Here is a 12474-nt window from a genome sequence, read left to right as displayed (position 1 = left end):
ATTACAAAAAGCTACTTCTTGAAGAAGAATGATGTCCAAATCAAACTGATTGATAAAATCTTTAAGCAGATTCTTCTTCGCACCAATTGTTATGGAATTGATGTTGAGTGAACAAATTTTTCTCACATAATTCATGATTGGAAGCAGAATAAGGGGATTGAGCTGTTATCAACTTTGCAGTTTACAAAGTGGAAACAATTCAGGAGGTCATCATATAACATTGAGCATTACATGAAAAAAGCAGCAGGGGAGCGATTTAAAATTACTTACTCCTTGTCCGGGACCCTCTCTTCTCCATAGTGCTGGAGTTGTCGGCTATGACTTTCAGCACATTTGTTGTTGGCCGTTCACTGCTCTTCGCTGCTTTACGACTTCGCGACTTCCTGTTGGATTCCACGGCTGTGGAACTGTTCATTATCTCCTCATCGCTGTCAGTCGTCGACCTGCCATCAGAGGCATGCTTCCTCTTCGTTACCTTATCCGCATCGTTCACCTCCTCGGCCAGGGGCGATTTCTGCTTCTCAGCTACTTCCATTCTCTCAGCATTTTCCTCCTCTTTCTCCGGGGCACTAGCAATCGCAGGTAACCCATTTTCTTTCTCCGTTGAATTTCCACTCAAAATGGTTCTCGCTCGGTTTCTCGGGGTAAGAGAGACCATGTTCAGCTCACCAATTTCTCCAGTAGCAGCTACAGCAGGTGAGCTCTTAAGAGCATCAGCGTACGAGCTACCAGCAGATGGTACGCTAGTATCAGGTTTGTTACTATCTGTTGCTGACCTTCGTGGACAATCAGCCTTCAAGTGGCCCTCCTTCTTACACATGTGTCTCAGTCCTTCGTAATAGATCCGTCCCCTGCGATTCTCAAAGTACAAGGTGGCTGGAATGTCTTTTTTGATTGTCATATAGACTCCACGCACACCAGTGTACATATTCAACTCGAACTCAGCAGGGAACTTCTCTCGAACCAACCGTTTAACCACACCATACTTGCCTAGGACAAGCGAAATCTCCAAATCAGATACCTCCGGGGGGAGGTCGAACACCCTAACATATCGTAGGCATCCTCCGGCAACCGACATCCTGATCTCCACAGTAGATCCGTTTGAATAGTGGAACTGTTGTACCTCCGCGTTTTGGAGCAATGCGTCCTTCATTGCCTTCTCTGAAGAAAACTTGATACACACGCACCTTTCGTCCGTGATGCGATATGTACTTTCCATCGTTGCTGTATCTGCATTCAGCGCTTTAACAAATCGCGCCATCTCAGCCAGCGATGGAGCTGCTGATTTCTCCGGGAATTGAAAAACCAACGTGTTTTTAACAATACCTTCCATTTTGATTCCAGCCGCGAAACTATGCGGAAAAAAGGAAATGGCCGCTACTACGGCAAAGTCTTCACAATAGGCTCAGTGATGGTCGAATGCGTCCTCTCACTATGAAGTCTGAGTGTCAACTGGCGTTGAGGACCAAAAATGTGAAAAAAGGGGTTCGAAATAAGAATAGTAGTTTCAACAAAAACAAGATTATTTTTAGAAATTTACTTTGTATAAGTGAAGAATAATGCTTCGACGAATTATTTGAATAGATAACTGCATTTTAAGGAGTTTTCTAGAATTGCAAAGGTTTTCAAAGGTATTAAAAGGGGGTTATAAGAGATGTTCTTCTAGCGTTAGAGAATTTGATATTTGAGCTATAATACTTTATCGAACTGCTTGATTTCTTCATTAAAATGACGTGAAATGATGAAACATACATTCTGGGTTTATTTTGAATCAGAAAAAAACAGGTTGGAATTCTGAAACCTCATTTCATGTTTATATTCGAAAAACACAAAATGATCCAACAGCCTCTTTATTTGTACTACCTTTTAATCAATCAACACAGCAGAGAACTCACATAAAGTAATGTAACAGTGAAAAGAATTCATTCCGTTCGAATGCTTTCAATCGACGCCGAAGCGGTGTCACCAACAGTACGGTTAGCGTTATCGTCAATTGGAGAAGTTGGAGACGGAATCTAGTTTGGAAAGATAATCATTAAAAGGATTTAAAAAAAGTCGATAATTAAAGTCAGATAAGCTGCAACCCGGTTAATTATTTGTGAGTTTGGAACGATTACAAGGTTCTCTTATGTACAAATAAGTTATTGTATTACAAACTATAATTGCATCTCAAAACTCGTGAAACTCTTTTTTTTTAACCCACAATAATTAAATGTTTATCATAAAATCACCCCCAACACGCGATTCAACTTTTCGGAAGCCATCAGCATTAAAAGCTCTGTAACTTATTCTACGAGCATTATTTGAGCAATAATTTATTAACAACTTGGGAAAAGATTTGTACACCTTAAACCAATAGCAATATCTCCCGGAACCGCAAATTGAATATCAATTATTAAAGTACTATCCACCAGCAGCAGGGACACCCAGAACAAGAAGAGAAAAGCTTCTTATTTGACCTTCTGTTTGGACCCGGCACTTCCTCCGCCGAGAATCTTTCGCCTTTGGGCGAACATGTGCAGATACATCTGCGGGAACAGTGGAATGTACAACAACATAATGGTCCACAGGAAGTAGAAGTACGAAAAGGTGAAGTTGTAGGAGTTCGGCATCTCGATGCTCCACTGTTTGGATTCCCGCACAAAGCTCTGGGCCCAGAAGAAGCACAACAATTCCCCGGTGACCCCGATCGGGTAGAGAGCAATGAAGGTCGTGTATCGAAGGAAGATGATGAAGTGGGGAACTGCGTTGACTAGATTGAGTGCGTAGTAACCGTATCGGATGATTTCGGTGATGGACCAAGCTAGAAGCGCTAGTGGGAGCCCTGGAGAAGTTTTTCCAGTAGGCGTAGCCATAACGACTCCACAGACGACCATCACACGCGATAGCACCTGGAAGGTGGTGATGACCGGATTGCTCGGCACGATACGGGTCGCTGCGTGCAAGATCTGATGACGAAAATGGAAAGAAAAAAGAGAAGAGTTTTTCTCCGAACAATGGTTCGCAATCGATAAAAGAGAAAGTTGAGACCGGAATCAAAAACTTACTTCAAGCACCGCTGCATTTTGGAAAATGATAACCGTTTTCCCGAGGTAGTCCCACAGGGTTTGTCCATTGCCTTTGTCGAATGTGTAGTAGGCCAGCAATTGATAGAACATGTAGGACCATCTAAAATGACACAAGACATCATCATCATCAGTTCCCAAATGGAATGCTGATTTGCCAATAACAACTTACCCCAAAACTTGCCCTCCGTTGTACAAAATCAAGTACAACTTAACCAGCGGAGAAGGTTCTTTTGGTGCCATTTTTGATCGTGTGCTTATGTAATTCGGTTCCCGGTTAGGTTGACTCTTGACCCTTCTGCTGGAGAAAGAAGTGCCCATCAAAGTAATGAAGAAAAAACTTGATTATCCACTTTGGACGGCACACAACACAGAAAAAAAACTCGCACAGTAATGAGTTTTGGTTTGCTTACGTAGTACGGTTAGTACAACACAACGCTGAATGAAGGACGTAGCGAACGTCGTTGAGATCGTCAATCAAAAATCAAGAGAACCGCGAGACGTCCGGTGAGCGACTGAGCAAATTTTTTCGCCAAGCACACTACAAATCACAACACAACGTCGCGACGCTTCGGTTTGACATCGCGTGCGTACAGCGGTGCCAGTTAGAAAAAAAGATGATTTTTTATCCACATAATTTTACTTTTTGGAAACGTGCCTTAAGTTAAATAAAATTCATTGTTTGTAAAAATGTATGTCTAAACTTAAGCGGAGATAAATAACGTTAAATCAGAATTTTCAGTTTGTGCTGTTTCCTAATGTACACAATCAATTTTTGCCTCGATTGCCAGCAAAAAAAAAATGCTGGAAACTTTCAGCAATCCAAATAGTTTGTGCTGTTTTCTAATTTAGAAACGTTCTTCATTGTAAAATATTGATTTTTAACCTCTAGGTAAATCATATAACCTTAAGACTTAGAAAAATGCAGATACCGGGAATATAGACGTTTAGTTATGGATTATCATCGTGAAACTTCTGTCTATTGATAATGCAAAAAAAACGAATTGAGTCTGCTGCTTATAGAAAATATGAAAATGGATTGAGACTTTTGCTTATTGATTATGATAAAGCGGATTGAAACTAGCTTTAGTTGCTTAAGACTACACCCTGTTGATATTGTAAAGCGGACAGAGATTTTTCCTGTTGAAATTGAACAAGCGGATTGAGACTTCGGCTTTTCGAAAATTTCTCATGTTGAAAATGAAAAAAAAAGTGGATTCAGGATAGGATTCTGGTTCTTAATTATGTTGAAGCGTATTATGACTTCTGTTAGTTGAAAGGAATTGAGCCCTCATAATAATAGCAGGGAGATTTTCATTTGTTGAAAATGTAAAAGTTGGCCTATATCATCTGTTCCAAAAATAAAAGTGAACTGAGGCTTCTGCTTGTTGATCATGTAAACTCGCAGTGAGACTTCCGCTTGTTGATTATGCTTAAGTGTATTGAGCCTTCTGCTTGTTTACTATGCTAAAGCGAATGCGAACAAGATAAATGTGTATTTGCGTATCTGAGTGAATGTTTGTGGAAATATGCGCACCCTGTAACATGGTTCGCCTCCACGTGGTGCAGGGTGGAAACGTAAAAATACGGCTAAATCAGGGTGTCGACTACCTGGAAAAACCTGGAAAATCAGGGAATTCAATTTGCATCAGGGAAAATCAGGGAACATCAGGGAATTTTTCCACCAATCAGGGAAAAAATAATGATCCTGAATTTATTTGAAGAAATTGAAACGTCATAGTTGATTGTCTGCTTAAAGATTTTCTTAAGTGTACGTTGCTCATGTAATTATCGTTGGCCCTTTGATTTATGCGTTTCCGAGGCTTGCAATTTCGTATCGAATGCAAGGAATACTGAAGGTAATTGTACTTAAGTTAATGGAGCGATCGCCATTAACTTATCCTCTGACCAAGGCCGCCTCTTGCCTTGATCCAGCAGTTATCAGCAGCGATACCAAATTTGAGAAGACTTTGACTATATTGACAGATAATGGACGCGTTAGTGGTTCCTTGGCGGATTTAGCAGTACGGCAGTATTCCGGAGTGATTTTCAGAGGCGATATATTTGATAATTATGACCGTAGCAAAGAAAGGCTGGATTATTGTTGGAGTGGAGTGCTAGCAAATGCCAAGTGTCCACGTGGTTTTTCAGTAAATTCCGAATGTCTCTTCGAAAATATGCGTGAAGAATCAGTGGTGGCTAAACGACAAATCTATGATGCTGTTTTTAATGCTGGAGGAATAAAATCAGTCCAAATTTCCCACAAACCTAATCAGAGAGTTCGAAATTCACATGCTCTGTATTTGGAATACAAAGATCGCCGCAAAAAGGAAACTCTTGGATAAGATCAAACAAAGCTGATGAAAATGAGCCAAATCGCTTGAGGTGAAACGGAAGAAAATTTTGGAAGATGCACAGAAGAAGGCTGATAGCTTGCAAGAGAATGCTCATGCTGAAATCATAAGAATTTCTACAAGTGATACCGAACTGGCTGACTTATCTTAAAATGTTTAATATCACAAATAATACTTCCATTAAAATTATCGTAATAAATAACTATTCTGGACTCAAAGCTTTCTGTGCGTTTATTTTCGGGGAAATATATTTTGTATAACTTTAAGTTGCTTCCTCAGTTTGTTTTTCAAACCTGGAATTTTCTGGAAAAAACACTGAAAAATCAGGGAAAATCAGGGAATTTTATTACCAGATGTGAGTCGACACCCTGTAAATGAACCAGTAGTCACGTCATGAGTAAAAGATTGCAGTTGTGATGGGACATCCAACTGAGGATGATTGCGATGAAACTTCCAATCATGAGTTAGAGTTGTTAATCAAAGTTGAAAATGTGAAAGCGGATTTAGTCTTCTGTTAGTTGAAAATGAGAGCGCGGATTAAGGTTTTGGTTTTATTAGCTATGTTTTACAGTTTGTGTTAAATTTATTTGAGAGAAATTGAAATGACACTTCCTGTTGGAAATGAATGAGAGAATTGAGACATGTTTGTTGGAAATGTTAAAGTGGATTGAGACTCCTGCTTGTTGAAAAGGTGAATGCGGATTCAGACTGCTTTTTGTTGAAAATGTTGAATGTGATAAGGCTATTGTTTGCTATAAATGAAAAAGCGGTTTGAGATTTCTTTTTTTTTTTAAATTTTAAAGCAGATTGAGACTTCTTCTTGTTGATTTTGCTATAGTGAATTGAGACTTACGATTAATGTTTATGAAAAAGTGGCTTAAGATTCTGCTGTTGTTGGTTATTTAAAGAAGGATTGAAATTTGTGTCTGTTGAGAATTAAAAATTCGTAAGACATGTTTTAGCCGATTTAGGTTTTAAAACGTTGAATAAAGATGGAAAACTTATGAATAACATTTAACACTCAGTGCCAGTACTAGTACACTAATCGCTCGTCCACCAAGACATTGATTGAGTCTTCTGCTTGTTGATTATGTAAAACCGAAATGAGACTTCCGGTGTTGTTGATTATGTGAAAGTGAATTGAGACTTCCGGCTGTTGAAGATGTAATGTTTATGTTCAAGATTGTTTATATAAAAGTGGAATGAGACTTCCGTTTGTTGAAAATGTTTGAGTGAAATGAGACCTCTGTTTAGGTAAAATGTGGAAGAAAAAAGAAGCTTTTTCCTGTTGAAAATATGAAGAGTATTGAAATTTTTTGAAAATGAAGAAGTGGATTGAGACTGTTGCTTATGTAAGTGCGCATTAAGAGTTGTCTATTGACAAAAAAAAAATTAAAACAAGGGTTTGGAATTCTGCTTGTTGATCATATTAAATCGAAGTGAAATTTTCATTTGTTGAAAATGTAAAAGCGAATTGAATTGCCAACTAAAGATGATTGTGATGGGACTTCCAATCACGATCGAAAGATTCCAGTTGTCACGCCAACTGAACATGATTGCGATGTGACTTCCAATCATGTGTAAAAGATTCCAGTTGTGACGGGACATCCAACTGAAGATGATTGCGATGGGACTTCCAATCATGTGTAAAAGATTCCAGTTGTGACGCCAACTGAAGATGATTGCGATGGGACTTCCAATCATGAGTAAAAGATTCCAGTTGTGACGGGACATCCAACTGAAGATGATTGCGATGGGACTTCCAATCATGAGTAAAAGATTCCAGTTGTGACGGGACATCCAACTGAAGATGATTGCGATGGGACTTCCAATCATGAGTTAAAGATTCCAGTTGTGACGCCAACTGAAGATGATTGCGATGGGACTTCCAATCATGAGTAAAAGATTCCAGTTGTGACGGGACATCCAACTGAAGATGATTGCGATGGGACTTCCAATCATGAGTTAAAGATTCCAGTTGTGACGCCAACTGAAGATGATTGCGATGAGACTTCCAACATACTTGTGTTTGTTGAAAATGTTTAAGCGAAATGAGATTTCTGTTGAGGTAAAATGTGGAAACCGAATGAAGCTTTTCCTGTTGATAATGTACAAAGGATTGAGACATTTTGAAAATGAAGAAGTGAATTGAGACTGTTGCTTATGAAGGTAAGCATTAAGACTTTTTTCTGTTGAAAAAAAATGAAAACACGGGTGGGTTGTTAATTCTGCTTGTTGATTATGTTACATCACAGTGAGATTTTCATTTGTTGAAAATGTATAAGTGGACTTGTGTCTGTTGGAAAAATAAAAGTGAATTGAGGCTTCTGCTTGTTGAAAATATAAAAGCGCTGTGAGACTTCCGCTTGTTGATTATGCTTAAGTGTATTGAGCATTCTGCTTGTTTACTATGTTAAAGCGAATGCGAACAAGATAAATGTGTATGTGTGTATCTGAGTGAATGTTTGTGTAAGGGATTGATTTGTCGTGTATTATATACATTGCACTGGGGCCTCCCTATTCGCTCACTTCTCGACAATTTGACAGAAACGGTGATCTCTTTCCCTCTCTTCTCTATCTCACTCACTCGGCAGAAAAGCACGGGACCGCTTTAGATAACGCACGTAGTTCGGGAGTGAGTGTTTCGACAGCAATCTGATGGACATCCGCCAGGACTTCAGGTTGAGTAAATAGTAACCGGAGATTTTCCGTGGACCAGCAAACCTGACTTTTACATTGGCGATCCTGCCAGGAGCCCTAGCGATTTTGAAAAGGGATATTTAGGAAAATCTCCGGTTACTGGTTTGTGGAATGTGCGCACCCTGTAACATGGTTCGCCTCCACGTGGTGCAGGGTGGAAACGTAAAAATACGGCTAAATGAACCAGTTGTCATGTCATGAGTAAAAGATTGCAGTTGTGATGGGACATTCAACTGAGGATGATTGCGATGAGACCTCCAATTATGAGTAAAAGATTCCAGTTGTGACGCCAACTGAAGAGATTGCGATGAAAATTCCAATCATGAGTTAGAGTTGTTAATCAAAGTTGAAAATGTGAAAGCGGATTTAGTTTTCTGTTAGTTGAAAATGTGAAAGCGGATTAAGCTTTTAGTTTTATTAGCTATGTTTTACAATTTGTGTTAAATTTTATTTGAGACTATATTATCTGTTAATTATGTGAAATTGAATTGACACTTCCTGTTGGAAATGAATGAGAGGATTGAGACATGTTTGTTGGAAATGTTAAAGTGGATTGAGACTCCTGCTTGTTGAAAAGGTGAATGCGGATTCAGACTGCTTTTTGTTGAAAATGTTGAATGTGATTAGGCTATTGTTTGCTATAAATGAAAAAGCGGTTTGAGATTTCTTTTTTTTTTTTATTTAAAAGCAGATTGAGACTTCTTCTTGTTGATTTTTCTATAGTGAATTGAGACTTACGATTAATGTTTATGAAAAAGTGGCTTAAGATTCTGCTGTTGTTGGTTATGTAAAGAAGGATTGAGATTTGTGTCTGTTGAGAATTAAAAATTCGTAAGACATGTTCTAGCCGATTTAGATTTTTTAAACGTTGAATAAACAAGGAAAACTTATGATTAACATTTAACACTCAGTGCCAGTACTAGTACACTAATCGCTCGGCCACCAAGATTGAAGATTGATTGAGTCTTCTGGTTGTTGATTATGTAAAACCGAAATGAGACTTCCGGTGTTGTTGATTATGTGAAAGTGAATTGAGACTTCCGGCTGTTGAAGATGTAATGTTTATGTTTAAGATTATGGACATCCAACTGAAGATGATTGCGATGGGACTTCCAATCATGAGTTAAAGATTCCAGTTGTGACGCCAACTGAAGATGATTGCGATGGGACTTCCAATCATGAGTAAAAGATTCCAGTTGTGACGGGACATCCAACTGAAGATGATTGCGATGGGACTTCCAATCATGAGTAAAAGATTCCAGTTGTGACGCCAACTGAAGATGATTGCGATGGGACTTCCAATCATGAGTAAAAGATTCCAGTTGTGACGGGACATCCAACTGAAGATGATTGCGATGGGACTTCCAATCATGAGTTAAAGATTCCAGTTGTGACGGGACATCCAACTGAAGATGATTGCGATGGGACTTCTAATCATGAGTAAAAAATTCCAGTTGTGAGGCCAACTGAAGATGATTGCGATGGGACTTCCAATCATGAGTAAAAGATTCCAGTTGTGACGCCAACTGAAGATGATTGCGATGGGACTTCCAACATACTTGTGTTTGTTGAAAATGTTTAAGCGAAATGAGATTTCTGTTGAGGTAAAATGTGGAAACCGAATGAAGCTTTTCCTGTTGATAATGTACAAAGGATTGAGACATTTTGAAAATGAAGAAGTGGATTGAGACTGTTGCTTATGTAGGTGAGCATTAAGAGTTTTGTCTGTTGAAAAAAATGAAAACACGGGTGGGTTGTTAATTCTGCTTGTTGATCATGTTAAATCACAGTGAGATTTTCATTTGTTGAAAATGTAGAAGTGGACTTGTGTCTGTTGGAAAAATAAAAGTGAATTGAGGCTTCTGCTTGTTGAAAATATAAAAGCGCTGTGAGACTTCCGCTTGTTGATTATGCTCAAGTGTATTGAGCCTTCTGCTTGTTTACTATGTTAAAGCGAATGCGAACTAGATAAATGTGTATGTGCGTATCTGAGTGAATGTTTGTGTTTGTGGGAATGTGCGCACCCTGTAACATGGTTCGCCTCCACGTAGTGCAGGGTGGAAACGTAAAAATACGGCTAAATGAACCAGTTTTCATGTCATGAGTAAAAGATTGCAGTTGTGATGGGACATCCAACTGAGGATGATTGCGATGAGACCTCCAATTATGAGTAAAAGATTCCAGATGATTGCGATGAAACTTTCAATCATGAGATAGAATTGATAATCAAAGTTGAAAATGTGAAAGCGAATGTAGTCTTCTGTTTGTTGAAAATGTGAAAGCGGATTAAGGTTTTGGTTTTATTAGTTATGTTTTACAATTTGTGTTGTTAAATTTATTTGAGACTACGATATATTGATTATGTGAGATTGAATTGACAGTTCCTGTTAAAAAGAATGAGAGGATTGAGACATGCTCCTGTTAAAAAGAATGAGAGGATTGAGACAGACTCCTGCTTGTTGAAAAGGTGAATCCGCCTGCTTTTTGTTGAATGTGAATTTGAATGTGAAAAGAGACTTCCGCTTGTAGATCACGATAAAGCGGATTGTGGCTTCCTTCTGTGGTTTAAGTAAATGCGGGTTGTGGCTTTTTTCTTCTCAAGTATAGCAGATTGCTGCTTCTGGTTTTAAAATTTACATGAACAAATGTTATAAAATTTCATGTGATGAAGCTCATTTTATTAGTTTTACATTATCTTTCCTGGAAAGGCGCCCAGGAACACTTCAAACAAAAACTCCGTAATGTAACAGAATCGATGTGAACAATTAATAGCTAATATGAATGTGTATGTGTTTATAGCGCTGATGTGGTCTAGTGGACAGGCTGGCGCGAGTCTGGTAACCCAGGCGTACTGGGTTCGATTCCCGGTATCGGCAAGAAAAACTTTTGGGTTCGAATCCCATAAGTTGCCGACAGGTAAGATGCATTTCATTGATAAATAACTATATGTAACAAATATTTCAGAGGGAATGTATCTGGGGTTAATCTGAAGAGACTATTGCAAGCGGAGTGGATTGACAACCATTGTAGGCCTCTAAGGTTGGATGCCAAGCCACACAGACATAGGCTGGACCTTGCTACCGATGGGGGAACCATACATACATACATACATACAATATGAATGTGTATGTGTTTATTTGAGTGAAGGTATATGATTGTGGGAATGTGTCCGCCCTGTAGTGTAGCATGGTTCACCTTCGAGTGGTGCAGGCTAAAAAAGAAGAAATACCGCTAAATGAACAATTTTCATATTGGTTAAAGATAAGTAAGGGAATTTTCTTTCATTTTATCATATTTCTGGTAATAAAGTAATAACTTACTCCATTTAATTCTTAATCAATTTTAAATTTATTCAAGCTTTTCCTTGCTTTTCTGAAATCACTGTACCTAATATCCTTTACCTTTCTTTTCTAGACTCGCATTAGTCATTTGACTTTTTCCGCTTCAACGCTTCCTTCCTTCGCTCTCGCAAAAATCTTCCTGCGTTGAGCGAACATGTGTAGATACATCTGCGGGAACAACGGCAGATATCCAATGGCCATAATCCACACGAAGTAGTAGAATGAGAAGGTAAAATTGAACCGATTGGGCATCGATACGCTCCAGACGTTGTTCTGTCCAATGTAGCTTTGGGCCCAGTAGAAACACAGCAGCTCTCCGATGAATCCGAGTGGATACAGTGGAACGAACATACTGTAGCGGATGAAGGTCACGAAGAACGGTACCTTGGGCAAGGCCAGATGCAACACGTAGTAGCTGTAACGCAGAATCTCCGCCATGGACCAACAGAAGATGGCGATCGGAAGGCCGGGCGAATCCTTGGCCGTCGGCGTTAGTTCGATGGCTCCGGCAACCACCATACAGCGTCCGAATACTTGCATCAGGGTTACCATCGGGTTACTTGGAACCAATCGGAAGAGAGCGTGGAAAAACTGCAAGTGACAAAGGTGGATCAGTTTAGCTTTTATCTAATATGTATTTGATTTTTTCCTCTACCTCGAGTATTGTGAGCATCTGGAAAAAGTATGTCGGGGCGCCTACGCTAATCCATAATGTATTTCTAGGTTTTCCTTCAACGAAGAAATGTTGAATGAGGCGGATGTGGATGTACAGCCATCTGAAAGATATGGGACATTCATTTCAAAATATGGAATATGCTGTTTTATTTAGGTGAGCATCTCCTCGCTTGATGAGCAACTATCGTAGCTAGATTTAGAGCTAGGGTAAAAAGTTTTATGATGATCTTGTTTATATGCCAAATTGCAGAGAAAACATTCGTGCCAAGTGATATTGTATGGACAACATCACAAAGTCATACGAATACTAGTGGAACAAAACAACGAACCCCAGAATTC

At 39.1% G+C, this 12474-nt stretch overlaps 1 protein-coding gene and 1 long non-coding RNA gene across 4 annotated transcripts; one reads left to right on the top strand and one right to left on the bottom strand.

The window, feature by feature from the left end:
• Positions 1-2285: 2285 nt before the first annotated feature.
• On the bottom strand, positions 2286-3630 carry LOC129760804 (very-long-chain (3R)-3-hydroxyacyl-CoA dehydratase 2). 3 transcript variants are annotated; one of them, XM_055758470.1, is made up of 4 exons: positions 3479-3630; positions 3238-3366; positions 3048-3168; positions 2286-2948 (listed from the first exon to the last, which is right to left on the bottom strand). In XM_055758470.1, the coding sequence occupies exons 2-4, from the start codon at positions 3306-3308 to the stop codon at positions 2451-2453; spliced, it is 690 nt and encodes a 229-aa protein (XP_055614445.1). In that variant the 5' UTR covers positions 3309-3366; positions 3479-3630; the 3' UTR covers positions 2286-2450. The 3 variants fall into 3 exon arrangements, with proteins under 3 accessions (XP_055614445.1, XP_055614447.1, XP_055614444.1); XM_055758472.1 differs by having other exon boundaries at positions 3238-3363; positions 3479-3602; XM_055758469.1 differs by having other exon boundaries at positions 3238-3590.
• A 6996-nt stretch (positions 3631-10626) lies between these two features.
• On the top strand, positions 10627-12473 carry LOC129760805 (uncharacterized). Its single transcript, XR_008740389.1, has 3 exons — positions 10627-12066; positions 12184-12289; positions 12386-12473. It is a non-coding gene; the product is annotated as an uncharacterized LOC129760805 (long non-coding RNA).
• Position 12474: the final 1 nt, after the last annotated feature.

This window comes from Uranotaenia lowii, unplaced genomic scaffold (assembly GCF_029784155.1).
Source record: "Uranotaenia lowii strain MFRU-FL unplaced genomic scaffold, ASM2978415v1 HiC_scaffold_775, whole genome shotgun sequence".
Lineage (NCBI taxonomy): Eukaryota > Metazoa > Arthropoda > Insecta > Diptera > Culicidae > Uranotaenia > Uranotaenia lowii.
This window is presented reverse-complemented; position numbering and strand designations above follow the sequence as displayed.

Excerpts from the sequence above, each read along its gene's own strand:
- LOC129760804 (XM_055758469.1), bottom strand. The coding sequence starts at position 3,386 with ATGGGCACTTCTTTCTCCAGCAGAAGGGTCAAGAGTCAACCTAACCGG. Across the intron at positions 3,169-3,237 it reads AACGGAGGGCAAGTTTTGGG|ATGGTCCTACATGTTCTATC; the intron begins GTAAGTTGTTAT and ends GTGTCATTTTAG. Across the intron at positions 2,949-3,047 it reads AAAATGCAGCGGTGCTTGAA|ATCTTGCACGCAGCGACCCG; the intron begins GTAAGTTTTTGA and ends TTTCGTCATCAG.